This window comes from Rhinopithecus bieti, unplaced genomic scaffold (genome assembly GCF_001698545.2).
Source record: "Rhinopithecus bieti isolate Rb0 unplaced genomic scaffold, ASM169854v2 scaffold_3948, whole genome shotgun sequence".
NCBI lineage: Eukaryota > Metazoa > Chordata > Mammalia > Primates > Cercopithecidae > Rhinopithecus > Rhinopithecus bieti.
Window position 1 is genome coordinate 1307877 of NW_016804646.1, and position 13550 is coordinate 1321426.

At 42.2% G+C, this 13550-nt stretch overlaps 1 protein-coding gene across 5 annotated transcripts in view; it reads left to right on the forward strand.

Moving 5' to 3' along the window:
* The window catches only part of PDE10A (phosphodiesterase 10A), a 702663-nt gene that overhangs the window by 405751 nt on the left and 283362 nt on the right, over positions 1-13550 (forward strand). Inside the window, exon 1 of one of the 5 annotated variants that reach the window (XM_017869550.1) lies at positions 6536-7140. The exons of 2 other annotated variants lie outside the window; for them this stretch is intronic. Coding sequence is in view for 1 of the 3 variants with exons in the window: in XM_017869549.1 (XP_017725038.1) it covers positions 7584-7599 (16 nt within the window). In the remaining 2 variants the exon portion in view is untranslated. Of the gene's footprint in view, positions 1-6535; positions 7141-7334; positions 7600-13550 lie in introns of those variants that run through there. 2 more of the 5 variants (XM_017869549.1, XM_017869551.1) reach the window with 2 other exon arrangements.

Consider the following 13550-nt stretch of genomic DNA (forward strand, 5'->3'; position numbering starts at 1 on the left):
TCTTCCACCTAAGCTCCTGCACGCACTGCACGCACTCCATGGTCCAGTCACACCAAGCTGCAGGTGATTTTCCTCATACTTGACTTACCGTTTTATCTGTTGACATTTTTTACAATTTTTGTGGCTACCCGAAGCCTTTCTCCTACTTGCTGTACCTGGCACACTTCCCTACTCTTAAGAAATGTTTCTCTGTTCCCACTGTAGTCATTAGTGATGTGGTGTTTCTGGTTTTTCTCCTGGGTATGAGGTAAGATTGCAAGTTTATGATGTGAGTTGCTTTGATCAATAGCAGGTGGAAGGAAGTGAGGTGTATTACTGACCTGTGGAAGTCTTTAATAGGCAATGCACACTTGCCTATGCTCCCATCCCCTGCTGCGGTGGTAGCCAGTGCTGTTCCGTGTGGCGTTTGGTCTTGCATTCCTGAGTGAGTACAAGGTAGAGGAGGGAGACTCCTCCGAACTTCATGGATGTGGACAGTGAGTGAAAAACCAATCCTGGGTGTTTTCAGTTACTAAGATCCTGGGATAGTTTATTACTTCAGCAACACTTAGCTCTGACGGACTGACACATGCCCCTCTAATGAGATTCTCTTTCCTCAGTGTTACTGTAATTGTTGGTAGTATTTTTGAGAACTTACTGTGCCCCAGACTGTGTGGCTGGTGCTTTATTTATGTTTTTTTTTTTTTTGCTTGTTCGCAATGTTAATAATTTGCTCAAGGTCAGACTGGGTGACTCCTAATGACTGCACTCTCCCCAGCTCCCTTGGCTGCATTACTCAACACACATCCCCATGCACCTGCTGTGTGCCCAGCTCTGTACTAGGTCTGAGGATCAAAAGATGAATCAGAAATAATCCCTGTCCATGAGAAAATAAGGATATTATAGGGAGAAAGAGAAATTCAAGCAAGTGAGTACAATGACACATTAATAAAGGTTGTACAGCACAGTGGGTGCTAGAAAGATTTAGAATCAAAACCTGTCTCTTTCATTATGTGGTCTTGGACAAGTGTCTCTCTCCCCACTCTCCAACCTTTCTGTCTTCTATTCCAAAAATGGGGACATTTCTAACTTCTATAAGATGTCGACGGCCACCTACCTCAAAACAGTAGTAGCACTGCATGTGCCAAAGCATTTGAAGCCCTAGGCACTCAACAGCCTGCCACAAATGACAGTTTGTGTGTGGTTTCCATGTTGCCTCAGTGTAAGATTCACCGAGAGCACAAAGGAAGGAGCCAGAGACTTGCTTGAGGGAAAAGGAGCAGAAAAGTTATGTGGAGGAGGAGGTGGTGTTTGACTTGAGTTCTTAAACAGAAGTAATTCTACTCTGACTGGAAGACAAGGGCAATACATTCCAGGATAAGAGAAATAGCATGAACAAACTGTGAAACATTGGGAACTACAGGAAACTTCATTTTTAGAACAATGTGGAGCACTGTGGGAGAAATGGTGGGAGATGTGCTGTGCAGGTGCCACAGGCAACCCCAGCCGCTTGAACGCGACTGCACAGGCCATTCAGAATGAGTGGAAGGGCTCATTCCGAGCTGTGTGGCTTTGTTTGTTTGTTTGTTTTTTGAGATGGAGTCTCGCTCAGTCGCCCAGGCTGGAGTGCAGTGGCGCGATCTCAGCTCACTGCAAGCTCTGCCTCCCAGGCTCACGCCATTCTCCTGCCTCAGCCTCCCGAGTAGCTGGGACTACAGGCGCCCGCCACCTCGCCTGGCTAATTTTTTGTATTTTTAATAGAGACGGGGTTTCACCGTGTTTGCCAGGATGGTCTCGATCTCCTGACCTTGTGATCTGCCCGCCTTGGCCTCCCAAAGTGCTGGGATTACAGGTGTGAGCCACCGCGCCCGGCCTGTTTTGTTTTTTAATATGGGTTCCAGAAGCATGGAAACAATGTCAAGGATTGGCAGGAGTCACGGATGAAAGAAAGGAAGCCAGCTTGTGGACTGCTGTAGAGAGAGATGATGAAGGCTTAAATTCAGGCAGAGGAGATGGAAAGAGAACAGGGATGAGCAAAATGAAGCAATAAAATTTGATAAGACATATTCCCGTGGTGAAATGTAATGAATGAGGCAAAGAAGGGGGTTCAGGAGAGTTACCACACTTCTAATTTGGTGACTGGAGAGTTGTTTGTAATACAGTTTGAGAATAGGGAAAGTTTATTGTTTTGTTTTCTAACCGTCCAGCTTTCTGTGTAGGAATTATTCACTTTAAAAACTCAAACAATGTGGAAAATCTTCAAAGTAAGCCAAGAAATTCCACCACCCACATAAGACCCTGTTAATTGTTTTCCTCTACATTGAAAACCACATGTGTGTGTAATGATCATCTTAAACAGAACGGTACCCTTAGCAGCTTCCTTTTGTGTTTAGTAACATAGCGCAAGCAGCCCTCCAGCTTTCCACTGAAGCACCTAAGAGATCTGCTTTACACCTTAGTGTAAAAGGGTAAGTTGTATCCATTCCATGTAGGAGGTTTCTAGTTATTTCTTTATATCTATTTTTACAAGTAATGTTATCCAGGACGCTCTTGTGTAGCTGTCTCTGCAAGCTTTTTACAGTATAGTAACACCTTTTTTTTTTTTTTGAGAGTAAGTGGAGTCTTCTCAGGTAGCGTGTGGACACTTATGTGGGCATGTCAGCTAGTCAGCTGGACCAGAAGGGACTGATGTCAGCTACTCAGCTGGACCAGGAGGATGAACTGGAGCTGAGTATTTGTAAGGTATCAAAATGTGGATGGTGCTTGAAACTAGGGTCAATGATTCACTTATTGAAAGTATTTATGGCAGGGTGGGGGGTCTGCTGTTTGCCAGGTGCTGTATTATCCTTGGGGATACAATGATCCCTAACCTCCCAGTGCTTTACTGCAGACCCATGAAGACAATTAAATGAATAGTCATAAACAAATGTGCTGTTAAGAGTTTACTGATAAAATACATTTGCTGATAAAGATTACAAATGAGAAGAAATGGGTGCTAGGATAGAACCTAAGTTTTAGACTTGGTGGCAGAGGAAGACCTCCCTATTTCTTTGTTATATATTTTTCTTGGTGAATATTTTCTTTATGTGTGTGTCTGATTGTTACACTTTCTATGTGTCCTAGAAAGAGCATGATTTGTAAGCATTGGGTTAAACAAGTGGAAATAGCTCCAGTTTGGATGATCAGTCCCGTGGTTTTCGTTCCTGTTTCAGCAGATTGAGGGCGAGTATTCAGTTGTTACATATACTACCTTTTATTCATCCATTCCCTAGTGGATAAATATTTAAGTTAGTGCCGATTTTTTGTTGTTGTAAAAAATACCAACTTCAGAAATAACACGTGCGTCATTGAACTTGCCCCCTTTCTCTCCGTTTTCAATGCCATTAGGGATCATCGTGCCTATGACTACGGTGAAGTCGCTCTGTGCACGGGACACAGAGCATGGGCCCATCCCAGAGGCCTCACTGGGACACTGCCCTCTCCTAGATTCTCGGCGGGGCCTTTCATCTGAGCCACTTAGGAGAGACTTAAAGGGTACCTCAGGAAATAACAATATACCTTAAGAACCAAATGCTTTCTGGAAGACTTTCCTCTATTACTCAGAAGCCTTTTATTATGGCTGTTTCCTATGTCTTCAACTACATTGCCTTTCAACTACAAAATAGTTAAAGTGCATTTTGTTTTTTTTTTTTTTTTTTTTTTTTTTTTTTTTTTTTTTTTTTTTTTTTTTTTTTTTTTTTTTTTTTTTTTTTTGAGACGGAGTCCTCGCCTCGTCCTGCCTTTCAGCTCACTGCAAGCTCCGCCTCCCGGGTTTACGCCGTTCTCCTGCCTCAGCCTCCCAAGTAGCTGGGACTACAGGCGCCCGCCCCCTCGCCCGGCTAGTTTTTTGTATTTTTTAGTAGAGACGGGGTTTCACCGGGTTAGCCAGGATGGTCTCGATCTCCTGACCTTGTGATCCGCCCGTCTCGGCCTCCCAAAGTGCTGGGATTACAGGCTTGAGCCACCGCGCCCGGCCAGAAGTGTCATTTTTTGCTGTTAAATGTTATTTCTCTGATGCTATGTTTTCACTCTTTCCTGCTTACTAACGTGTGTTACAGGGGCCTTGACTTTATGTCGCTAAAGGACAATGCTAAAATATGATAAAGCATCAGTGAGTTTTTAAAGAGTTGCTAGGGGATAGAACTGCAGACGTCTCCTGCAGGGGTTCCTCAACATGGCTGGATGGCAGAATCGTATGGAGGGGCTTTATGGCCCCTATTCTACACTTACTGATGCAGAGTCTTTGGACAATATAGTTTCTAAAAGATGCCCATAGCTTGTCAAAGTTGGTTCCAGATATATTTGAAAAGGATGTGCATCATTAGTAACTACTTTTCCTGTTGTTTTAAAATAAAACATATTTTTACTTCTTATTTTCCCTCTTCTAAAATTTAACCTAATTTTGCTTTCATATTGTGGGGAAAAGAACTTCTGATGTTACATGAAGAAAATGTAATACAAACTAGGTTAGATTTTATATAGTCTGTCTAGCATAGACTAATAATTATTGCCAACAGGACAGAATGGGATGAAATGTTGCGGTGGTAGATGAGGCTCTTCAGTGATAGGACTGTTTGTTTTTAGGGACTTTGAGAGGAGGCTGTCTGCTTATAAACCCATCAAGTAGGTAAACATGAGGGACCCTCCTGAGCCTCACACCTGTACAAGATATGGTTTAGGACCGCCGGATTTTTGTGGGGCTTGATCTTTTTATCATATGGGTGCCCTACTTATGGAAAAGAATAGAGAAGTACCTTACGTTTTCAAATTTCCCAAAAACGTGATAATGTGAACTCATCGCGGAGGTCATTCCCAGGACCTTGGAAGGGGCCTGTCCACATGCTGGGCCCTGAAACTTAGCTTCCTGCCCAAAAATGCTGTTCCCACTCAGTTTCTACAGTGACTGAAATTGTACATGTGGAAGGGCACTCTGTTGCTACATTTCTTTCTCTGGAATCGAAGTTCCCCTGGGAGAGACTGAAAGGAGACGTGTGGATTATTCCCCAGAGCCCACTCGCATGGGCTGGTAGCTGCCTCCTAGGACGCTTGGTTGAGAAAGAGGCATGAGAAAGATTGGGGTGGGCCAAGGCCCACCTCTGCCCGAGTTTGCAGCATGCCTTACTTGATTGATTTATGGCCCCACTTTCTGCTGTCAGTGTCCAAGCCCACGGAGAATGCTGAGGCTGGGGGGCTAGTGAAAAGAGAAATGGACTGTGGGACTGGGGAGAAAAGGGCTGAAGGAAAAGACTCTGACCCAAGGACAAACTTACTAACCTCTTTTGCTTGGTAGATCCTGATCTTAGTGTCTGTTTTAAATATATTGGTTACAAAAAGGATTTTTCCCATGGCTTTCTGTCATCTAGCATAGAACAATAATTGTTGCCAACAGGACAGGGTGGGATGAGATATTGCAGTGGTAGATGAGGCTCTTCTGTTCTGGGACTCTATTTTTAGGGGCTTTGAGAGGAGGCTACATAATTATAAACTATAATTAATTAATTGGGTAGGCATGGGGGACCCTAATGATTCTTTAATGTACCTAAGAGCAAATAAATGAAAATTTCAGAAAGCAGAAGAGAACCTCCCTGACTAATCTATGTAAATTTTGAGAAACACTAAGTAGTTATCTGTTAGTAGGTTCTTAACATGAAAACTTTAGGGGGCTGTGGCATCTAAAGACTAGGAAATCTTGAAAATAATTACTCTTGTGAAAGGAATTTAAAGGACAGGGCAATTGGATCTTAAAAGTATGGGAGTCTACCAATTCTTTCATTTATCTACCTCATAGGGCTGGTATAAGTATTTCGTATTACAATGCCACTAAGTCACATAAAATACTGTGTAGTACACAGCAGGCACTCAATAAATGTTAGCAAATTATGTGTAATATAAAACTGTAAAAATGTTATATTTGGGTAGCTAAAGAAAAAATACTTTAATCATATTATATTAGTCCATTTTCACACTGCTGATAAAGGCATACCCGAGACTGGGAAGAAAAAGAGGTTGAATTGGACTTTCAGTTCCGTGTGGCTGGGGAGGCCTCAGAATCATGGCAGGAGGTGAAAGACACTTCTTACATGGTAGTAGCAAAAGAAAAACTGAAGAAGCAGCAAAAGTGGAAACCCCTGAAAAACCCATCAGATTTCATGAGACTTATTCTCTGTCATGAGAGTAGCATGGGAAAGACCAGTCTGGGAAAGACCAGCTCCCATGATTCAATTGTCTCCCCCTGGGTCCCACCCACAACACTTGGGAATTCTGGGAGATACAATTCAAGTTGAGATTTGGGTGGGAACATAGCCAAACCATATAACATATTTAAACCTTGAGCACTGGACTTAGCTGCTCTTGCTTCCAACATCAGATATGTTTAAAGAATTCGGTGCTTATTTGTGAGTCAGGAATGGAGGGAAGAGAGCAGGAGCAATTTTTGAAAATACCACTGTCTGACTTTACTTGATGCAATCATGTCAGAGTAGTTAAAAGGAGTTTAGCAGGTCCTTCAGGTTCTGCTGAGGGCAATTACCTTGTGTCCTTGATAAAGCAGTCTTAAGGCCATCGTACAGCACATACTGTGGGAGTGAAAGGCTGCTGAGGACAGCTGCAGATGTAAGTCTGCCGGTGCGAAAGCTCAGTGAGAAGCAGAGAGAAACATCAAGTGAGGGAGTTAATGCCGGAAAAGATGGCTGGATGCTGCTGGGGTGAAAGTGAGCGAGGAAGAGGCTTGGCTGTGCAACAGTGAAGAAATATATGCCAGCCTGCACATGGAAGGACACATCAGAACATTGACGTGCCTGTGTGCATATGCGTGCACAGCCACACACACACAATTTGGTTTCTCGAACAGAAAGAAGCAAGCGTTCTCAAAAGACAACCTACTTTCTCATTGGGTTCAGTTGGACTCTGAGCTTCAAACCTGACTTTACAGAGAACTCATTCACTCCATTTTCCTGGACAATCGTCCTTCAGAGCCCTGCCCTGGCCGGCCACGCTCCCTCTCCCGGGTGGTGAGCGTCTTGGAAGGGCTGCAGCCTGTTTTGGCAGTGTGTCCCCAGCATGCAGCCCTGAAAAACGAGGGAGTCTTCTGTGGTTCGTGGGATCCTCGGTGGAGGAGTGAAGGTGATTATAATGTGTCAGATTCTCATTTGGGGTGGGAAGTGTTGATTTGACAGAGATGAAAGCCTTTGGCTGGGGAGGGGTGTGTGAGGTGCGGTGTGGTGAGGATTCCCGGGTCGGACTGTGATGTCAGTGGCGCCGGAGGGAACAGCTTGCACTCAGCCTTGAGCAGTTGGAATCTGTTGGGAGGGCAGTTGGCCAATCCTAGGCCTGAGAGTTGGGCAATGGGAGACCCCATCAGTGTGTCACCTTTGCCTCCAGGTAGAAAGAAAGTAATCTAAGGATGTGTGCAAGACTGCGTTCCTAGGCAAGTCTGTGTAACTGATGCCAAACCGGGGAGGAAGGCTGTGGAGGAGGCCGTGGAGGCCCGCTCACCAGCTCTGTTCTGTTGGCCAGAGACGTACTCCTGCTCCTGCCTGTGACGCAGCAGTTGACGGTTAACTGGTATGGCAACATTATATGGTGAGAAGGGTACTTGCTTGCTCATATGATAACAAAAATATTCATGAAGTTCTTACTGTTACCAGGTAATCTATTAACACTGTTTAAAGACCCCGAGCCTCTCTAAGAAGTTTTATAATACTAAAATGTAACTGAGGCATACCTTATATTTTCCTAATTGACATGGGTTAAGTGATGGAAACAGTGACTCTAGAGGTTCCTCTGACTTTTCATTACTCCAAGAAGTCAGAAGAGAGACTGGTGAGAAAATGAAAACTAAAACTGAAATTTGCCAGAAGGAAGCTTCGGAAAGGGTAGTACTGAAGAAGAGAAAACTATGCAGGCACTCTGCATTTATGCAACAGAGAAAGAGTCATCGCTATTGCAAGGGAGTGAGTTGAATTGAGCAAGGACTGTGCATAAAGATTTGTTTGCCTTGTAAAGGGGAAGGCTTACGTTTTGTGTCTGCTGCTTCTTGTTTGCTTGTTTCAGTATGCTTTTGTTTTCAGCAAAGCATTTACTGTTTGCCAGAAATGCTGGCAGTCACAGTAGTGGAGGAGTTGGCATACAATTCATTAGGATTATTTCCTTTACAATTCCTTCACAGCTGTCTTATGGCAACTCTGAAATTACCAGTGGGAGATAGATTAGAGTATACGAGAATGTCTAACTTAGAGTTAAGGCTGATCTGGAAGTACTAACAGTAGGACTGCTTCTCTCCTCTTCTGAAGGACCGGAGAGGCAGTCTGCATAGGATAGAAAAGAGAAAAGAGAGCATTCCATAGAGAAAACTGGATGTGTACGAGGAGCCAGAAGTCCTGACCCCATCCCCTCATCTTACAGAAGGCAGGTCCATAGCCAGCCTCCCAGCGGCTGGCAAGAGCGGGCCCTCTAGGTCCCAGTGCAGAGCTATTAGTTTTAAATTTTCCTAATTTATTTGAAAATGTATAAGAGTAATGGATTTTTTTCTTTGAAAATTAGTTTGTGATTCTACCTATTGTATGAGTTTAATAGAAGAATCCAAGGAACCGTTTATTAATTGCCATGTTCCAGATGGCATGTTAAGAATTTGATGTGCATTATCCTTATTAGTCTTCATGAAACTCCTTATAAGATTGATACTATTATTATCACCATTTTACAGATCTGAACCTTAGGATAAGTCCATTGCCCAGGGTCACACAGTAGGGGCCACACCATTTGTACCCTGATTACAAAGGAAGGTATGAACTTCCATTTTTCATGATATGGAACAACTTCTGTACAAGTGTTTTAAGTTTATAAAATTTTAAAGATAGTTTTGCTAAAATGCGTTTCCTTTCTTCTCTTTTGAAAAAATTGCTTATGTGTTGCATGTAACTCTTAAACATTCTGTTTTAAGATCTCCTTGATATTGTTGGTGCTCCCTCTCTCTCTCTAAGATCTGTTAATAAGAAGAATAGAAATTAAATACTATTAGTAAAGTATACTTCCAAACTTTGTAATGATAAATTCCACCATTCTCAGATATACTTAAGTAACTGCTAAGATGTATGTTGGTATTGTAAAACCTAATCGGCAAACGGACAGGTTTGGGGTTTTTTCCTCAACAGGAAAGCAAATGGAAAAAGACTCTCTTAAAATGAGAGTTGTGAGTGGTTTGTTGTCTTGCCTCGTGGCATTGAGTGCCTCAGGTGAGCAGAGACCAAAGTGTGACCTGTGCTAGTGGAGCTCTTGTTGCCGTAAGTGTTTTGTTCACAGGGAGACAAGTTCAACCTCAGTCTTACATGTGGTTCACACACAGCTGACCTCAGATTGCCATTTCTTTTCTTTTCCATTTTACCAGCCTCACAGTCTTTCTTCTGTTACTTTCTATTTACATTCCGTTATATTTAAGTGGGACTTAAGGGCCTATGAAGGACACACAAAAACTGAGTAAACCTAGTATCATCCAGCTTTTCTCCTGTCTGTGACAGTTTGATGTTGCGGAGATCTTGTCCATAGCTATTAAGCTGTCTGGAAAAGAATTAACTGGAACATGTAGTCATCCCGTTTCTAAAGTGGGTTTGTTTTTTTTCTGTCCTGTAAAATGCATATAAGTCTTTGTTTGTGTGCTACGTGTGGACATATTTGAGGGAGTATTTCCTTCTATTTATTGGTCACATTTAATATCATACGTATGTCACTTTAACAATCAACCCAGTTAGCCTAAAGGGAGAAACCATTTTTGTGACCAAAACCTGAGTTTTACATAGGAAAATGCTTGGGTGCGAATACAGCCAAAGACTCATCGGCTTACTTTTCTACATACGATTTGAGAATTGAGATAACTTTGTGACTAGTTCTCCATTAAAACCTGATTTGGCTTTTAGTACTCTATATTAGAAGAAAGTGAGTATGAAAAAACTTAATCCACAGGATAATTTTCTTAATCCATGGTCTGTATGTGTGGGTTTATCATGTATTTATTTATGTAACAGATAACAGGTGTCTACTATGTGCCAAGAACTTTTTTAGGAATTGGGAATACAGCAGTGAAGGAACAGATTAAAATAAAATCACTTTCCTCCAGGATACCTGCATTAAAGGAGAGGAGGGATAAGACAGAAATAAATCAGGAAAATATGTGGTGTGTCAGATTGCTGATAAGCGTTATGGAGAAAAAGCAGTGAAGGGCAGTTACTATTTTAATTAACATGGGCAGGGAAGGCTGCACCAAGAAGGTAAAATTTGAGCAAAAATTTAGAGCAGGTGAGCCAGACAGACAGCTGGTAACAAGTTTCAAGCAGAAGGAAGAAAGAGCAATTGCAAGAATTCGGCCTCAGAATATGGCTGGCATATTTGGAGGCACTGCAAGGAGGCCATGTCAGTAGAGGAGGAGAGCAAAGTTCTCCTAGGATATTCAGGACCCCGTGAAGGATTTTGTCTGCTCTCTGAGTAAGACAGAAAGCAACTGAAGAGTTTGTTTATTTATTCACTTACATATTTTTTTGAGACAGGGTCTCACTGTGTTGCCCAGGCTGACAGCAGTGGTGCAATCATGGCTCCTTGCAGCCTCGACCTCCTGGGCTCAAGCAGTCCTCCCACCTCAGCCTCCCAAGTAGCTGGGACTATAGGTGTGTGCCACCACACCCAGCTAATTTTTAAAAATTTTTTATAGAGAAGGGGTCTTGCTATGTTGCCCAGCATGGTCTGGAACTGCTGGACTCAGGTGATCCTCTCACCTCAGCCACCAGAGGTGCTGGGATTACAGGTAAAACCGCGGCACCTGGTTCATTTTAAGGAGAGAAGTGACCTGATCTGACTTCCTAAGATCACTGTGACTACTGTGTTGAGAACTGACTGTAGGAGAAAAAGGGCAGACACAGGGAGACAAGTTAGGAGGCCAATGGCCAACCCAGGCAAGGGCTGGTGGATGCAGTAGACTGGATAAGAAATGAAAGGATTGTGCATACTTGTTCAGGGTACGGCCAACAGGATTTCCTGATGTATTAGCTGTAAGGTAGGAGAGAAAGATGCCAATGATGGCTTCAGGGTTTCAGCCTTGATGGAAGAATGGAGGATCAGTTTTAGGAAGAAAATCAGGTGTTTGGTTTTGGCCATTTCTGTGGTCTGAATATTTGTCCTCCCTTAGCCCTGGATTCATGTGTTGAACATCATCACCAAGATAGATGGTATTAGAATGTGGGGCCTTTGGGAGGTGGTCAGGCCATGAGGGCTTCACCCTGAGAATGGGATTAATTAGTGCTCTGATAAGAGGCCCCAAAGACCTGCTTTCCCCTTCAGCCATGTGCGGACACGCAGAAGGGCTCATCCATGAAGAAGGGGCCTTCACCAGACGCTGAGTCTACTGGTGCTTTGATCTTGGACTTCCAGCCTTCAGAACTGTGAAAAATAAGTTTCTGTTGTTCTTAGATTACCCAATCTAAGGTGTTTTGTTACAACAGTCTGACAGGACCAAGACAGACATATTAGTTGGAGATAACGGAATAGGTTTTTGGCTGTATAATGACAGAAGTCTGGGTGTAAGTGTATTAAAATAAGGACTGATTTTCATTTGAAGCCCTGATAATGGAACATGGGCAAGCATTTCATGGGTACGTCACATGTTCAATTTCATTCATTTAAATGGACTAGAACAATGAAATGATAATAATTTAATTTTGGTTGTTCTACAGGCCTGTCTTTTATTAACTTTGCAGATGTCCATCTGTGTGATAATTGAGCCAATTTTCTTAACTCTATAGTATAGCCAAAGGCTTCCAGCCATCTTTTCTGTAACAGTGATGTTGCCCAACTTTGGTGGGGAGGCAGGTTAGTTTGACTCCCAGGAGAGGACTAATCCAGAGACAAGTAGGCTAGCAAAGGACGGACTGAGGCTAGGGCAGGTGAGCTGCAGGGCTGGCCCCTAAAGTCGCTGGCTAGGGCTTAAGGGAGCCATTTCCCTATGGCTGGACCTGGGCCTTAAACCCAGTGATGGCTGGGATTGCCAGGCTCCTGCAGTCCAAAGAATCTGAGTTTCAGAATCGACTCACTTTGTTCAAATTCCAGCTTTGCCAATCACTAGATACATGAGTTTGACCAAGTTACCTCTCTGAACTTTAGTTTCTTCACCTGTAGATTGGGGATAATCATAATTCTTGATCTGGTCTTGTTTACCACACCGGACTTACCTCCTGCCAACCTTTTAAGTGTCCTTTTTAACATTATGCACGTGAGTATATGATTCTTTGGCTTGGCACAAATTACCATTGCATTGTATGTCCTTTCTATTTTTGGTGATGCTAAATTTGCTCACTAGATTCAGATGGAGTCTGCCAGATGTCTCCACCAGAAAGGTATCATTTCTCTTTTGTGATGAGTAATCCATGGAATGATTCTTTGAGATCTTGTGAATATATATTTCTCAACACCCTGTCATTCAGTGGTTTTACTGTTCATTGGTGATCTTTGCCTGAATTATTGCTTTGGGGCTTAGAAAATGATGATTTTTGAATGAATTCTGCTATTCCGTCTATATTTACAGCTTGAATTCTTCTGAGAGAAAAGAACTTCCCTCACTCTGCTTGCACTTTTTCATTCTGCTTCACTTTGGGTATCGTTAAGGACTCATGGATTCCTTTTCTATTCAGTGTTATAATACATTACCATGTCTATTCTTTTTTATATTTAATGTGTTATAATCTATTGCTGTATTTATTATTTCCAGTCCTCAGATTACCCAGATTTGGCCAGTATGCAGTCTTTCAAACATTTTCTTACTGTTTTTCATATGTCTTTATTAGTCTCAGAAACAGTCGCTCTCTTCGCACAACACTTCCCTTATTTACTTTGTATGTTCCTATTTCAGACCTGGAATCAGCCACTTCTCCAGGGAACTCTGGTTCTGTTCAGTGTGAAATGGTATTTAGCAGCTAAGACCTGAGCACTAGATGTGCTCATTGCAACTTGGATGTTATTCCTTCTAGGCCTTTACAGTGGATAAAGCTAGGAAATGTATACTTAAATGATGACTTATAATGCTATCTCCAGTTCAAATCCAGTACCATAGGGTTCTTCCTAATTTTTGTAAAACAATATTATACAAAGTAATTGGCATAGAAAGCAATTGTTAGAAAACTTATACATCACAAATTAGTATGATTAAGAATGTTGTCATATGGTGCAGGTTTTAATATTGGTTATTTAGCTCACCTACAAGAGTTTATTTTGTGTGCTATGCCTGAACAAGGAATCTGAGCAAAGTTTCCAGTCTTCGGAATTTTGACTGGATTTTGCATCCTTAACATACTCAATGACCCACATACCACATAATATTAGTAAGTGTCCTTACAAGGTGGATAGTTTAGAGTATCATCATTTAAAAATATCTTAGCAAGTTATAATAAAATGTCTTTATTATAAAACATAAAGGTTTACTAGAAAGACTTTAAATAAATTGAAATATGACTAATGTAATGTCTCAGTATTAGTGTAGATTTTGCTGATGGAAT